Source organism: Pongo abelii, chromosome 18 (assembly GCF_028885655.2).
Source record: "Pongo abelii isolate AG06213 chromosome 18, NHGRI_mPonAbe1-v2.0_pri, whole genome shotgun sequence".
NCBI classification, from domain to species: Eukaryota; Metazoa; Chordata; class Mammalia; order Primates; family Hominidae; genus Pongo; species Pongo abelii.
This window is the reverse complement of record NC_072003.2, coordinates 2,773,240-2,789,470: the sequence shown is the minus strand read 5'-3', so window position 1 is coordinate 2,789,470 and position 16,231 is coordinate 2,773,240. Positions and strand designations below refer to the sequence as shown.

The 16,231-nt window shown below is 52.4% G+C and overlaps 2 protein-coding genes across 7 annotated transcripts in view; one reads left to right on the top strand and one right to left on the bottom strand.

The window, feature by feature from the left end:
* Positions 1-4,852: 4,852 nt before the first annotated feature.
* The window catches only part of LOC100452783 (BTB/POZ domain-containing protein KCTD5-like), a 38,851-nt gene continuing 27,472 nt past the window's right edge, over positions 4,853-16,231 (bottom strand). For 4 of the 6 annotated variants that reach the window (XM_054534612.2, XM_063717517.1, XM_054534614.2 and 1 more), the window contains exon 4: positions 4,853-14,746. Coding sequence is in view for 3 of the 6 variants with exons in the window: in XM_063717515.1 (XP_063573585.1) it covers positions 14,738-14,746 (9 nt within the window). In the remaining 3 variants the exon portion in view is untranslated. The remainder of the gene's footprint in view (positions 14,747-16,231) is intronic. The other 2 variants (XM_063717514.1, XM_054534610.2) reach the window with 1 other exon arrangement.
* Positions 5,401-16,231, top strand: part of LOC112129400 (putative 3-phosphoinositide-dependent protein kinase 2) — a 38,831-nt gene continuing 28,000 nt past the window's right edge. The window contains 6 exon segments of the mRNA XM_024233670.3: positions 5,401-5,564; positions 5,566-5,644; positions 9,135-9,177; positions 9,426-9,563; positions 13,199-13,343; positions 14,003-14,100. Of these exon segments, the coding sequence (XP_024089438.2) occupies positions 5,446-5,564; positions 5,566-5,644; positions 9,135-9,177; positions 9,426-9,563; positions 13,199-13,343; positions 14,003-14,100 (622 nt within the window). The 5' untranslated portion in view covers positions 5,401-5,445.

The window sequence follows — 16,231 nt, the reverse complement described above, 5'->3', positions numbered from 1 at the left end:
ACGACGGTGCCTGTGACTGGCCCAGCCAGCGGTCTGTTCTCATACTGTTGTGGACGCGACACATCAGGTGAGGAGCTTTGATACCACATGTGAGCTGACCAGGTGTTTTGGGGACTGGGCTGGGAGTCCTCTAGTGCCACAAGGGATGCTCAAATGCACATCTGCAGCGGATCTTCTGATTCATTTATGTCTTCCTCTGACACTCCATAGCCGACAACACTAGTACTAGCAAAGCACACACTTCGTGTCCTTCAAAACTCAGTCCTCAGGACGCCTCCTGTCTCCTCGCACACCTGCTTAGATGGCCTGGGCAGCCTGCGTGGCCCTTGCGGTCCCTGTGTGTGGACGGTGTTGAGGGAGCGAAGAGACTTGTCCACATGATGCTCCACGTCCCTCTGAGCTGGGGTAGGGTGGCTCAGTGTCACAGGGTCCGGTGGTCAGGTCGAGTCTTGTCGTGATAGCCTGTTGGCTTCCAGTGTGCCTCGTGGTCTGCCTGGCAACCGCCATGGTGCCCAGGAGCCGCAGGTCATACTGCCTGGCTAGTGTCTGGACCAGGGGCTGGGTCAAGAGCAAACTCGAACTTCCAAGGGGCAGTGCTCCCCTTTGAGCATCTGCTTGGAGACCGTTTAGTAACCACGGAGACTGCTTCGATGAAAAAGAAAGGTCTCCAGAACACATGTTTGAATGAGTGTCGTCAGACTTGACCTCAGTCGTCTGTTGTTTGGGGGTCAGCTCTTCAGGGGCTGAAACTCTTCTCCAGTTAATGGTTGGGAGGTTTGAGCTGAAGGTAGCTTTTCTTGGAAAGTATTCCTGATGGCCCTGGCAGCATGCTTTGCAGTTTTATGTCCCTCAGAGAGTGCTTGATATCAAGGTCCCCTTTCCCTAGAGCAGCCCATTAGATGGGGGTGTCAGCTTCCCTTGTGTTCTGTGGTTGTGGACTCCTGGTACCTCCGTGGCCCTCCTCAGCCATTGTGCTGACTAATGGGAAACCGAGCTGTTCTTGAGTGTGGCTTAACAGCGCCTCTCAGGTGAGGTCCTGTTCACCGTGGAGAAACAGTGCTGCCCCACCGCCTGGCCAGGAGCTTCTGTGTGACAGCTGTGTCGGCACCTTTGCCGGACTTGTTGTTGGGTCTGGAGGAAAGTCGGTGTACAATTATGTTTTTCCAGGCCCATGAATTAGCCTCTCACATTTTGTCATTTAAAAAATCATTCATGGGCCAGGCATGGTGGCTCACACCTGTAGTCTTAGCAACTCAGGAGGCTGAGGCGGGAGGATCACTTCAGCCTAGGACTTTGAGATCAGCCTACGCAATGTAGTGAGACCCCATCTCTACAAAATATTTAAAAAGTAGCTGGGAACCCCAGCACTTTGGGAGGCCGAGGCGGGCGGATCACGAGGTCAGGAGATCGAGACCATCCTGGCTAACACGATGAAACCCCATCTCTACTAAAAATACAAAAAATTAGCCGGGTGTGGTGGCGGGCGCCTGTAGTCCTCGCTACTCGGGAGGCTGAGGCAGGAGAATGGCGTGAACCCAGGAGACAGAGCTTGCAGTGAACCGAGGTCGTGCCTCTGCACTCCAGCCTAGGCGACAGAGCGAGACTCAGTCTCAAAAAAAAAAAAAAAAAAAAAAAGTAGCTTGGTATGGTGGTGTGTACCTGTAATCCCAGCTACTTGGGAGGCTGAGATAGGAGGATCATGTGAGCCTGGGAGGTCGAGGCCACAGTGAGCTGTGATTGCACCACTGCAGTCAGCCTGGGCAACAGAGCGAGACTCTCAGTCATTCATTCATAAATAAATGAATAAAACTAAAAACATAAAATTTGTTCACGTATGAGATTTTACTCAGTGGCTCACTTGTCAGTTTTTAATAAAGCAATGTGTTCCCTTGAATCTCTGCTGAAATGGAAGCGTGTCATGCATGCTGTCCCCTGGCTGGCCTCTAGCTGTGCACCCCCACAGGTGCTGCTCTGCATCTGGGCTGGAAAACCAGGTCTGGGCCGTCGCCTGCCTCTGGTGGAGACGCAGCTGGAGGCCACCTTGCCGGAGGCCAGAGTTTGCCACTGTCCTGTACTCCCCTCTTGCTGTGTCCTTGAGCTGTGCTTGGGGGCTGGGCACACAGATGAACTTACGCCCACGTTGATCTGATGCACATGGTGGTGGGACAGGTGTCGGGGGGATGGCCTGGCAGAGACAGGTGGTGCTCTCCCCTCCCCGACCTGTGTGACACTGATGGCCGCTTATGGGAGCGGCCGGCTTAATTTGCAGCCACGCTGTGGTGCCTGGGACGGTGCAGTGTGAAGTGCCGGCTCCTCCTGCCTCCCTTCCCTTGTGCGGATCCCTACAGATCAGTGCAGTCCTGCTGTTCCACAGTCCAGGGCAGCCTTGGAGCCCCTGTGTTGTGTCCAGGTATGCCCATGGCTAGCCAGCCTTGCGAGGACATCCCAGGCCCATTACGGTTCTTGCTGGCCCCGAGCCTGGTGATTATGACCTTTTTCCCACTGAGTCTTGATTCAAGAGTTTACTTTGTTCTTTGTGAGCCTGCGAGTCTAGAGGGTTCCGTGCTTCAGGGAAGCCAAAGCCTGGTGCTTGCTCCGGCTGCTCAGCCAGCCTCTCGGACACATGAGAACGTTTCTCCACCCTCAGGGCCGCAGCCCACCTTCTGCAGAGCTGGGAACCTTAGGCTTCACGTTATGTTTAGCTTGGATTTGTGTCATAGCTGGGCTCGATGGCTCAAACTTGTAATCCCAGCACATTGGGAAGCTGAGACCAGATTGCTTGAGCCCAGAAGTTCGAGGCTGTATTGAACTATGATCGATGGCGCCACTGCACTCCAGCCTGGGCAACAGAGCAAGACTTTGTTTCCCCGCCTCCAACAAAAAAGTTGTCATAAAAGAAAAATCCATAATCCCCATACTTTAATGACCATGGTTTCATGTTGTGGTTTTCTTGTTAGTCTCTTCTGTAGCCATGCCTGTAACACTGTTGCAATGTTAGTATCTGTATATATTTCACTTTTCAATTAGATCTAATTTCAAGCTTATAGAAAAGTTGCTGGAAGAGTACAGAAAATTTCAACATCCCCTTAACCCAGATACACCACTTGCTTTAATTTTGTAACCATGTTTTCATAGACTTTATATCTATTTTTAAGGGCTGTATAATATTTCATTGAGTGTCTGTGCCCTAGTTGACTTAATCTCTTCTTTGTTGTGAGTATGTAGGCTGTTGTAAGCTTTTGCTGTGATACCCAAAGCTGCAGTGGAATATTTTATAAATGTGGCTTTAAAAGTCAATCTCTTAGGCTGAGCTTCTAGGAGGGATTCAAAGGGTGATTACTGTGTGTCTGACAGATTTTGTATGTTGGAAATACTTGATAGTATTTAAAGTTGTTTGTTTGTTTGTTGTTTTTTTTTTTTGAGACGGAGTTTTGCTCTTGTCACCCAGGCTGGAGTGCAGTGGCGCAATCTTGGCTTACAGCAATGTCCGCCTCCCGGGTTCAAGCGACTCTCCTGCCTGAACCTCCCAAATAGCTGGGATTACAGGTGCCCTCCATGACGCCCGGCTAATTTTTTTATATTTTTAGTAGAGATGGGGTTTTGCCATGTTGGGCAGGCTGGTCTCCAACTTTTGACCTCAGGTGATCTGCCTGCCTGGGCCTCGCAAAGTGCTGGGATTACAGATGTGAGCCACTGCGCCCCACCCTGAAGTTTTCTTAATGTTCGGTTTATTAAACTATATCTGCTAAAAATGTTACTGAGCATTTAAAACCTACTAGAAAATGAAAATGTGTACATTTTATTGATCAGACTCTTTTAGATATTTATTAGAAAGCCCCGTGGCCACATTTCATCACTACTGTGTGTTTGGTTAACTCTTTCTTGTTTTCATACTGGGTTTTTTTTTTGGGGGATGAGTCTTACTCTATTCCCCAGGCTGGAGTGCAGTGGTGCGATCTCGGCTCACTGCAAGCTCTGCCTCCCGGGTTCATGCCATTCTCCTGCCTCAGCCTCCTGAGTAGCCGGGACTACAGGCGCCCACCACCATGCCCGGCTAATTTTTTTGTATTTTTTAGTAGAGACGGGGTTTCACCGTGTTAGCCAGGATGGCCTCGATCTCCTGACCTCGTGATCTGCCTGCCTCGGCCTCCCGAAGTGCTGGGATTACAGTCTGGGGAGGGATTGTTACGGCTGTGGGTGCACCTTGCACGTCTTGCCGACCTAGCTTTGCACGCTGATCTTCCCTCCGTGCCCGCTTACGTTGTTAACTGGGTTTCTGCCCTCCCTCCTCTCCTTCGTATTTCTGTGTCTCATTGACAACTGTTCTGTAGTCACTTTGTTGACAGTTGCCAAACTGCTTTCCAAAAACATTTCCACTGCAATCCCGGGTTTCGGTGCCAGCCGCAGTGGTATGTCCGCTCGCTTTATTATAGTCTTGCCAACACTGGGTGTCTCTGTGTATTGTAAACACATGCGATCATCACTCTTACCTCTCCATCCCCCCCACAATTAAAGATGTGCCGTGCTGTTTCTGCTCAGGTTACCTTGGCCTTGGGATGAGTTGACTGGAGCCTCAGGCAGCGCGAGGGAGAGGAGGGCGAGGTGCTGCCCAGTGGAGTAGTGGGGAGCCACGGCACGGCCAGGACTCGGGAGAGGAGGCCGGCAGCTCACAGCGGACCGTGGGGCTCAGCTGGCCTGCCCTGTGCTTGGGGGTTTGTTTTTGAGCGTTGAGATGAGGTCCTTATACCTTAGTCCGTGCATTGAGAACAAGGCAGCTGCCTTGAGCCTTACCTCCTTTTCCTCTTTGTCCTGTTTGAAAAAATTGTTCCCTGGTGCCATAAAGAAACAGCACTTGAACATAAACGTAATTTATTTAGTAAAGCCATTTTTATTTCCTGGAGAAAGGGTACACTCACCAGCAATTTTGCCACGAGAGTACACTGAACAAAGGAGACAGGGTCATTTATAACCTGACGCGTCCACCTACTGCTGTGTCCAGTTTCCATTGGCTAGAATGGGACCTCACATTCTGTATTTCTCCCGATTGGCTGGCAACTTAGAACTTTTAAAAGAGGCAAAGGTAGAAGAAAACAAAGGAAGGAGGAAGTAACTTACGGAATGCTGAGAAAGGTAAAAACACTTTCAAATAAGGAAGACGAACTGGTTTGATTGGACCAGTATAAGCATGTTAGGGCAAGTATTTAGGCTAAATTGTGGGAGCTGAGAACATAAAGTACATTGATTATCACGGCTAGTAGATATTTAAGAATGTTAGCAGAGGTCTTTGAATACGTTTTGCTTCTCAGAGAAGTTACTATTTATTCCTAATTAAATGGGGAGGAAAGTCTTTGAAGAAGAACCTCTACTTTACTTTTTACAGTCCCCCAGTATGGTGCCGTACCCATCCAGTCCAGAGTGGTGTTATGTTCCTGCCCATCCCCATCAATGGTGAGGACCCAGACTGAGTCCAGCACAGCCCCTGGCATTCCTGGTGGCAGCAGGCAGGGCCCCGCCATGGACGGCACCGCATCCGAGCCTCGGCCTGGCACCGGCTCCCTGGAGCACACCGCCGCCGCAGCCTCGGAAGAAGCGGCCTGAGGACTTCAAGTTTGGGAAAATTCTTGGGGAAGGCTCTTTTTCCACGGTGAGTGTTTGCTGCTGCTTTGTGTCTAATGCACGTGATTTCCTTGGGGAGGCTCACCTTCCTCGGGGCTTGCCAGAGACTCCAAGCAAGGCTGGTGTCCTTCCGGGCAGGAGGTCTCAGGTCCCTTGAGGGGTGTCACCTGTTGTGAAGGCCACTTGGGGGCTGGGTACCCCCCAAGCAGGTCACGTGATGAGTGTGGCTAAATATGTAACCTGGTTTTGTAGATGAGAACGTTAGACACATCTCTTGATGGTCTGTGGAGGTTTTTTCTAATGTAGTTAATTTCATTTTAACCTGGCATCAGCAAGTTACATTCTGTGTCCTTGTGTCTCACTGGCAGGGCCCTGGGAACCTGTTCTTTTTCTTAGATTGAAAGTTAGTATCTCTCCAGAGGTTTCTGGGGACACTTATTGACCTTTTCTTATTTCTCTGTTTTGTTTTTTTAAATACATAAAACAGTACGCTCTGGACATTTGCTGGAGACACAGCCTCCAGATTCTTGTGTTCCGAGTTTCACAAACAGGAGTATTGTCGCAGTACTGTCACGTCACACTTGTTACCTGTCTCGGGGTGTTTTTTCCTCTGAAAGCAAAGAAATGAAGGTTCAAAGCAGCCGACATGGGACGTTTTGCTGATGTGGGACCCATGAAGCCGTGTGTGGTTGTGGATTTAGTGAAGGTTGTAACAGGTTGAGGGGAGGCCTGAGCAACTCGGGGTGCACTGTCTCCATCTGGGCCTCTATAAAGAGACAGAGTCCCGTGCCGCCACTGTGGTCGCCAAGGTGGCCGCCGTGTGTGTGCTAGGGCCATTCCAGGGAGCCCTGGGGGCACCTCACTGGAGGGGCCTCGGTGAGTTCCTGAATAATTCTTTCTTGCCTGACCTTTGTGGAGAAACCATATGTGAGGTTTATTTTCCTTTTTTCTCTTTTTTACATATATGAAATATTTCACAATGCAAAGAAAAACGTGAAATACAGCTTACCCATATTCCCAACATATTGTTTTAATTAATGTTAACTTTTGCTGCCCTTATACTTTAGATTTTTTAAATTGCAGGTTTTATGACAAGTTTTTTATAAAAGGATTATGCGCTCATGAAAAATACCTTCAACCACGAGACTAGTCCCCGAAGTCTGGGGACTCAGATCCTTTCAGGAAGAAGAAACTCTTTGGAAAACCTTGGGCATTCTGCATGGCTGCTTACAACCACCCAGTGAAAGAAGAGGCCTCTTCTTTTCTCAGCTTTACTTGTTTTTTGAGACAGAGTCTTGCTCTGTCGCCCAGGCTTGAGTGCAGTGGCATGATCATAGCTCATTGCGGCCTCGACTTCCTGGGCTCAAGTGATCCTCTTACCTCAGCTTCCCAAGTAGCTGCAGTTACAGGAATGCACCACCGTGCCCAGCCAATTTTAAAATTTTTTGTAGAGACAGGGTCTCACTTTGTTGCCCAGACTGGTCTTGAACTCCTAGGCTCAAGTGAGTGTCTCTCCTCAGCCTTGCAAAGTGTTGGGATTACAGGCGTGAGCCACTGTGCTTGGCCTCAGTTTTACTTCCTTATATTTCTCTTTTTAATTTAACTTTATTATGTATGTATTTATGCTTTTAGAAACAGGGTCTTGCTCTGTCACCTAGGCTGGAGTGCAGTGGTGTGATCATAGCTCACTGCAGCCTTCACCACCTGGGCTTAAGCGATCCTCCTGCCTTAGCCTCCTGAGTAGCTAGGACCACAGGCATGTGCCACCATACATGGCCCTTACATTTATCTTGACTGAAAAAGGAAGACTCATTTGTGAAACTGCCTGTTTCCCTGGGTTCTGGAGATGGGTGGAGAGCAGGCACTGTCCCTCCAGGGGCTGTGGTCCGTGTCTTTCTGAACCTGCAGCAGGGAGGTGCCCGGGAGAGCACGGTGAGCTGGAGGCTCCTCCATGGGGCTGTTTGGAATCCACAGTACTGGGTCTCAGATTACATGTGTTACCCTCAGTTGTCTCTCAGCTTTCCTGAACTAGAGATCACATAAAAGTTGATTTCCAGGGGAGGGGGAAAGGACAGTGATAGTTAGGAGGCTGGGCCAGAGCCAGGTGCAGCACTGGAGAGCCGGGAGGCCCCCTGAGGACGGTCACAACCTCCAGGGAGGGACACGTCACGTGCCGTTCTCTGGAAGAGGATCCTTCCTTCCTGTAGGAAACCTGCTTGTGAAGTGTTGAGTTTAGACAACAGAAAGATGACATCAGTATCCCCTTAGAAAGGGTTCCACTAAATATCAGTGCTCGTTCACAATTCTTTCTTCCTTTTTTCTACTTATGAAGCTAGCACGTGCTCTTGTGGAGAAACGTGACCTCACAGAAACACATAAGCTAGAGAGGGGAGCCCTGCCCGGCCCACTTCCCCTTTCTCCCCGGCAGCTGAGAGCCATCCATGCGTGGCGTATTCCTCTGGGAAGATCTTGAGTACGTAGAGTCCCCAGAATCCAACTTCATTCTTCTTGAGCGCCGCAGGGCGTCTCACGTGGTGCTTTCCAGGATCTCTTCTGACGTGTCCCGTCAGGAGTCCTGCCCCGGATTGCGGCTCACAGCCCAGGGCCAGGTGGACCTGGCCCTGTGGCCTCCTGAAGGTCTTCCTGCCAGCCCCCAGGAATGTAACGGGACAGGTTTCCTCTGCTCCCTGCTCCTCAGGCCGTCCCCCTGTGGGTGTCTTAGGAGACACTTGTGTACCACTTGGTGGTGGTGGGGCCTCCCTGGCACAGCTGTCTCACGCGCTCTGGCTAAACTGTGGGCCCACCAGGAATTTCCAGTCTGGTGCCTCAGGGTGTGCCCCAGGCTAGTCCGAGTGGAGGGTCTCTCCCCTGTTTGGGATGCCTGCCCTGCTGGAGTGCTCTGTCTCCGAGGTGGGGTTTGAGTGCAGGGCTCAGGGGTGCTAAGGAGAGGACAGGGCAGGAGGCCTGCTGCATCCTGGGAAGGTGGCTCCCTCTTGTGGGCACACAGGGCCATGCATTGTTGGTTTAGCTCCCTGTGTCCTTTACAGCCAGGCTCTCTTCATGGTATCCGCAAGCGCCATCATACGAAATGTATGATAACAATTATTTCCAAAAATGAAAATTCAGGGCAGGCTTTGCAATGAACGTATACTAGAAGGACATATTGTTTTCGAAGAAGCCCCTGTGCCCTACCACTCCTACTGTTGGTGAAGGGCGTGGCAGTCGAAGAGGCTCATGAATTTATACTTGTGTTGCACCGTTAGGACTTATTACAGCTGATCAAGAAGCTTCTGAAAACAATGGAGAGATGGATATGTTTTCTCTTAGCTGTTAGAACACATCAACACGAGCATTGGCTTTTAGCTCTACTTGTCAGTACAAGACCCAAAATATTTCACGGTAGATTCAAGCCTTCAGTGGGGACAGGAAGTGTGCGCGTGGGGCAGAGGGACTTGTCAGACCCAGTGTCCCGGTTATTACATTGTGTGTTTCTTTTTCTCCTTTTCTTTCTAAACCAGGTTGTCCTGGCTTGAGAACTGGCAACCTCCAGAGAATACGCGAGTGAGTATGGGCTGCAGGGAGCTGTGCGTCTGGGAGCAGGGCCAGCGGCTCCGTGCAGGGCAGCCGGGGTGGCAGGGCCGGGGTTTCTGTGCTGATTTCAGGGTACAGGACACTGTTGGCTTTAGAGACCACCAGGCTGGTGTGTACAATGTTTGAAAGACTTTAATTTGTACCAGTTACCTTTGTGAGTCATGTCTTTAGTGTTTTTTGTTGTTTCTGATAGTAACTCACTTCTCTCTCACCTGAAGTTAAAATTCTGGAGAAGCGACATATCATAAAAGAGAACAAGGTCCCGTATGTAACCAGAGAGCGGGATGTCATGTCGCGCCTGGATCACCCCTTCTTTGTTAAGCTTTACTTCACATTTCAGGACGACGAGAAGCTGTGTATCCTTTGCGTGGTTGGTGCCGTCTGAAGCCACACCAGTCACCCCTCTCACTTGGAATCAGACCCTGTGTGTTCCCACAAGCAGCCCCCGCTCCCTGCCGAGTGGGGTCCCTCAGGCCGCTGACATTCAGGGAGGCAGCCGAGGCAGCGCCAGGGTGTGGCCGTGAGTCTGCACAGGACGTTACCTCCCGGAGAAGCCATTGATGTGGCTCCAGCACAGTCCTCTCTGCTGCGGCTTGCTTGGTCGGTGTCCCTTGCTCCCCTAGAGTGCCATCTTTTCTGTTATTAAACCTTGGCTCAGGAATCTGGGAGGCAAGGCCCGGTGGCGGTTGGGGTGGGCCCCACCTCTGCCCCATCCAGCTGACCTGTGGGCCTGCCAGTGGCTGGGCTGGCCACGCCACACCGTTGTCGCCCCCAGCAGGTGCAGTCTGCATCTGCTCTTTTCCTCCCCCGCTACCCTCCAAGCTGGCCCAAGTGCGGTGGCGTCCCCATTCTGCCTGGGGAGGGGCCTGAGTCCTCCCCGTCTCTTCCGAGCACCCGGCTCTTCTGTGTTAGAGCTTTGTTCTGGCCTGCTCCCACTCTTAGCACCATCCTGCAGCTCCTTCGGCTGCCGGCGGAGTGTGTGTGCTCTCTTTGTTTGGAGGTGCTTGCCAAGTGCAGGTTGATGGGTGATGGGAAAGTGCTGGTATGCCGGGTGGCGTCTCTGCCGTCGAGAAGCTTGGATGTTGGTGGAGGAGCTGGACATGCACTGATGATCCGTGTGAGAGGCTTCCCGGCAGCAAGATATGCTGCCAAGAGTCTTAGGGCTGGGTAGGGGCTGGCGGCAGTGTGGGGCTCTTTAAACTCCTGGGCAGGAGTGTGTGTTGGGGGGCATGAAAGGCTGTGGTGGGTTGGGCCCCTGAGCCGTGGCATCCTGGCACTGAGTCTGGACTTCCTTCTCTTTGTGGCGGGGAATGTGGGATTTGCTCTGGCTGCTCCTAGGCCGGGTGAGAGAATGGGCAGGAGAGCAGGGGCAGGGGCCGTGGTTGAGGTCTTATGAACAGACTGGTCAAGAGAATGGAGTCGGGCGGCTCCTGGGAGGTGGCCCTCAAGCCTAATGCACAGCGGTGTCTGCCGCTGAGCTGGGAGAGACCGGGGCGGGTGCTGGGCTGGCATTTCATGCATCCGCTGGTGCCGCCATTCAGGTCTGAGTGGGCACTTAGGTGCTGCCAGCAGAGCTCCAGGAGGAGTCAGGGCCGTGAGGACTTTCACAGCGAGCTGGCAGGCTGCCCAGAGGTCGGCTCCTCTGTGAGTGGAGCCTGGGTTCCCCCAGTGCAGGGGTGAACACGAGGAGGGGCCCACCGAGGACAGGAGATTGTGATGGGGTGTTGCTCCTGAGTTCGAATGATGGAGGCCCAGAGGCCACGGGATCAAATGGTTTCTGATGGAGGGTGCTGGCTGCGCACCCAGGGGTTATGAAGCAGTCAGGTGCACACAGCCTGACCCGTGGATCTGCCCTGTGCCAGGTGTTGATGGTGGGTAGGCAGTTTCTTGGGGGGACTGTTCAAGGAAGAGTAAGAGGTGAGGAAATGGAGACGACGCAAGGTGCTTCCCTGGGATTTTGCCTAGAGAGGAGCAGGGCAGTGACTGAGCAGCTGCCAGGCACGTGGCCCGGGGCGGGCTTTGCTTTTGGTTTGTGGAAGGTTTTAGAGAATGCTGGCCTCCAGGCAGGCCTGCTGTCCTCCAGTGTCATCCCTGTTCCTGCCTCTGTCTCTCGCTGTCAGTGGCTGCTTCACGGTATGTTCTGTCTCTCACCTTCACGTGCCCCGGGGCCCTGCATGTCTCTGCCCCCGTTTGAGCCACGGGAGTCCCTCTGGGCTTCCCGCAGAGCCCTCGGAACACGGCTGCTTGTTGGTTGTGAGGCTGCGACAGAATTGCACACGCTTGACGTCTCCCATCCTCTCCTCCCAGGGGCTCAGATTCCAGAGGAGAGCGAATCTTGCTGACTGATTTCCAAATGGGATTGGCCAGAGCGGTGCAGGTAGTGGGAACTCCAGGTCTTTGTCCAGTGGTCCATGTTGCCCTTCGTCATTAAGTCAAATTCCAAAGCCCCGGGAGGTTGTGAAGGTTTACTCGCCCCTGACAGGAACGAGACCCAGGGACTTCTGCCCCACCAGGCATCCTCGGTGTGGGTTGTATTTAGAGATGGGCCTGGACAGGGGCCACTTTGGGCAGCCTTGGTTGCAAGTCCCTTCCCTTCTGGGTTTCTCCTCGTTGCCCTGAAGCTTCAGGTTCATCCTTGGTGGGAGATGATGGTACCCTGGCAAACAGAAGCCAGAACTGAGCAGGCAGGCCAGCCTGGCTCTGAGCACGAGCCCCCCTTCCTGGCCTCGAGAGCCACTGCTCAGGGCAGGCAAGGATTTGGGTCCCCGTGTCCTGGGCTGCCAGTAAGTGTGAAGTATCTGGAGGTTTCCGGTAATGGGGATGGACGTTTGCCGCTTCCAGGGGAATCTGTATCTGGGATCCATTTATTGTCGGTCTTAAGTCCTCTGGGAAAAGGAGGCTACAGATGGAGCCATCGTAGGGCAGTGGTGCCCAGAGGAGGGGGCCTCCCAGACACACTTCATGAGTGTAGAAGTTCACGAAATGGCTTTTGTCTTACAAAATGTGTCACTTGGCTGGGTGTGGTGGCTCACGCCTGTAATCCCGGCACTTTGGGAGGCCGAGGCGGGCAGATCACGAGGATAAGAGATGGAGACTATCCTGGCCAACATGGGGAAACCCCGTCTCTACTAAAAATACCAAAATTAGCTGGGCATGGTGGCACGCGCTGGTAGTCCCAGCTACTCGGGAGGCTGAGGCAGGAGAATTGCTCGACTCCGGGAGGCGGAGGTTGCAGTGAGCCGAGGTAGCGCCACTGCACTCCAGCCTGGCGACTGAGCGAGACTGCATCTTAAAACAAAACAAAACAAAATGTGTCACTTTGTCCACGGAAGGAGCCTGCATGGAAGGGGCAGTGCCACGCGTGGACGCGCAGCACATAAAGCCGGGGTCTCAGGGCAGGGGCTGCCGCGCTCTCCGACCCTGCTCCGCCGGCCCCCAGGATCTTTGTGCATTGAAGCCTGCACGTGAGTTATATGCGCTTTTTGGTTGGCGTCTGTAGGCCCTGTCTCCAGCGGTTCCCTTTCACTGAGGCCGTAAACACGGCCAGGGGCCAGAGGGGCAGTCGGGGCTGAGAGGCTCTGTTCCTGTTTCCTCGAGACCGTGTGATGGTGTTCTTGATGAGAAACCCCTCATCGTGCTGGTGCCTCGTCTTGGAGTTGGGGCCTGGGATGCCCGTCAGATCCAGTGACATGACTGTCTTGGGCCACGGGTACTTTCAGTTTGCATTTAATTAAAAATTCTTATCAGACTTTTAAGGTTAGTTTTCAAAAAATGGCTTTTACAAAATAAAAAACATGAGCCAGGCGTGGTAGCGCGTACCTATATTCCCAGCCACTTGGGTGGGTTAAGGTGGGAGGATCGCTTGAGCCAGGGAGGTTGAGGCTGCAGTGAGCTATGATTGTGCCCCTGCACTCCACTCTGGGCAACGGAGTAAACCTGCTCCAAAACAAAACAAAGGATTTTTACACTTCCTTAACTGCACAATATTCAGATTTCGGCCTTAGTTATGCCAAAAATGGAGAACTACTTAAATATATTCGCAAAATCGGTTCATTCGATGAGACCTGTACCCGATTTTACACGGCTGAGATTGTGTCTGCTTTAGAGTACTTGCACGGCAAGGGCATCATTCACAGGTAACCTCGGGGGTGGCTGGGTGGGGTTTGCAGGACGTCAGTTTAATGATCAGGGCCAGTGACCGTTTGGCTCACAGGCCACAGCCGATGCCCAGATGGCCCCCGCCCTTGAGGTCAGCCTGGTTGGAGTGCTCCCTGGATGGGTGTGACTGAGATGCCTGCCTATGCCACAGCCTGAGCGCCAAGGCGAGGCCGCACGTCCATGGAGCGCTGACGTGGAGAGGCTCTCCTGCAAATACCACATCAAATGGTCGCGCGTCTTTCTTGGCGAGCTAATGATTCTTTTCACCATCTTGACTGATGCTTTTTATCTTTTTCAGTTGTAGCTTCTGTGTGTACTTCTTTCTGGTCTCATTTTTCATGACTTTCTGATAAAGTCAGCTCAGAAGTGTGCATAGCTTTCATTTTGTGCGTTAAAAATGGTAGATTTTACTTCATTAAAAAGCTAATTAGAATGACGTGGAGATGTGAGGTGGTGAATCCCTACTGTGTACAGTCAACACTTGTTGCTTGTGAGCTTTAGGCCTGTAGCCCTGGTTGTCAGTCTGTAAGGATCATATGCATTCATTCGTTCATTTTGTTTTCAGCAAAATTTAGAGTATGTAATAATGTTGCTGTTTTAAGTATTTCTTCTCAAATGTGAAAATCTACTTTTACAGGGACCTTAAACCGGAAAACATTTTGTTAAATGAAGATATGCACATCCAGATCACAGATTTTGGAACAGCAAAAGTCTTATCCCCAGAGAGCAAACAAGGTGTGTGAGTTTTATTTCTAGCAGAGCCCGGCTCTGTGCTTCAGATGGAAAGCGACTTCTGAGGAGTGTGTTGCATTGTGTCATCTTCATCAGCGACTGAGGTGGGGATACCTTGGCTGTTCTCAAACAGATCTTGAACTTTCTCTGGGCAAGACCCTGCCACGCCAGCAGGTCTTCCTGGGGAGGGGGGGGGCCCCAGGCAGCGTGTGTTGGTGTAGAGCGGGAGGTCACTGGTTCATCCTCAGCGCCTGCTCTGGTTCATCCTCCCTACTCGTCTTCTGGACAGTGCAGGGGGCCACATTCGTACCCAGCCATCCGCGTGCAGGATGTGGAGCCGGTGTGGTCAGCTCCTGGCTCCTCCTGCCTGTATTGCAGGTAGTATCTGGGGGCGCACATCCCTGTACCTCAGTGCCCTCCCTCCGTTACCTGTCCGTCTGTCTCCCTGCTGGCCACGTGCATGTTTGTCATCACAAAGCCTCCGAGTCCTGTTCCCAGGGGTAGTTTCTAGCCTTGGACCATGTTGTGACAACTCCGTCGGAGACGTTGCTGAAAGTCCACTCGGGCCAGAGAAGTGGCCTAGGTTGTCTTAGCCGGCCGGGGGCGTCTCGATGCCCTTCAGGTGCTTATTGGGTAGAAATCACAAACTCTGGAGGTGTAAAGAAAGGCAGTTGAAATTCCGAAGACTGCTCCGGAGTGCTGGGTAGAGAGAAGATAAAGCCTTGGGATGAGGTTTGCGGAAGCTGAAGGCTGCTGTGTGCATTATAAGTGACCTTGAAGATGAACCTCGGGTGATTGCTGGAGTCTGTCTGGGTCAAGAGGCTGGGTCCAAGGGCCTCCAAGTGGTGCATGGGCCTCTGCCTGGGCTTGGGGTGCCCATCAGAGAAAGGCCTCCATAGAGGGCTCTGTAGGGGTGAGAGGTGCTGGAGCCCGGTTTGGAGGGACGTGAGTGCAGGTTTGTTGGTGGAGGAAAGATTCAGACAGAAGTGACCGTGTTGTTGTAGCTGCTCTCGTGTGGAAAAGGGGAACCGTGAGCACAGAGCGGTGGTGGTTCTGGCCTCGTCTCCACGGACGGCCAGCCGGACCCCAGTAGCTGCAGGAGAGCACAGCTGGGTGGAGAGCAGGCCCTTCAGCAAGGCAGGCCCTCCGGACTCAGCTCGGCTTTTCTGTTTCTTAGGAATTGGCCCTGTATTCTGTGTGCTGGGAGGTACCCAGCTGGTGCCTGTGGGGCCTCTCTCGGCACCTTGAGGTAGTTGCTCGTTTCCTCCACCGGGCCTTATCTTTCCCTTCCGGGCGTTTCCAGCCCTGTGTTTTCACACTCAGGGCTCTGGCTGAGATTCTGTCAATTGGTGCTTTCATCTCTGCACAGTCATGGAGGCCCTAAGATCTTGTCTTGGATCTGGGAACTTCTCTGAGAATCCTCAAACATCACCCTGGCTGTGCATGGGGGCTCACACCTGTAATCCTAGGGCTTTGGGAGGCTGAGGCAGGAGGATCGTTTGAGGCCAGGAATTTGAGACCAGCCACTGGGCAACATGGTGAGACTCCATATCTACAAAAAAGCCAAAAACCATCCTGGTGTGATGGCACACACCTGTAGTCCCAGCTACTCGAGAGGCTGAAATGGGAGATTGATGATGCAGTGAACTAGGATGATCCCACTGCACTCCAGCCTGGGTAACAGAGCGATCAACTGTTAAAAAATAGTAGTAATAAATAAAAAATAAAAGCAGCCTGTGATCCCGGCACTTTGGGAGGTCGAGGCGGGCGAATGACGAGGTCAGGAGATCGAGACCATCCTGGCTAACGTGGTGAAACCCCGTCTCTACTAAAAATATAAAAAATTAGCTGGGCGTGGTGGTGCGTGCCTGTAGTCTTAGCTACTCAGGAGGCTGAGGCAGGAGAATCGCTTGAACCCAGGAGGCAGAGGTTGCAGTGAGCCACGATCGTGCCACTGCACTCCAGCCTGGGCAACAGAGTGAGACTCCGTCTCATAAATAAATAAATAAATAACATCACCTTTTTGGGGCTAAGATTGAAACCAGCAATCAAGCCGGAGCCTCTTGTTTTCTAGGGTGGCTTAGTCCTGCTGCCGTCCGCTGCCTCTTGTAGCCCCGTTCCCCTCCCCGTCCAG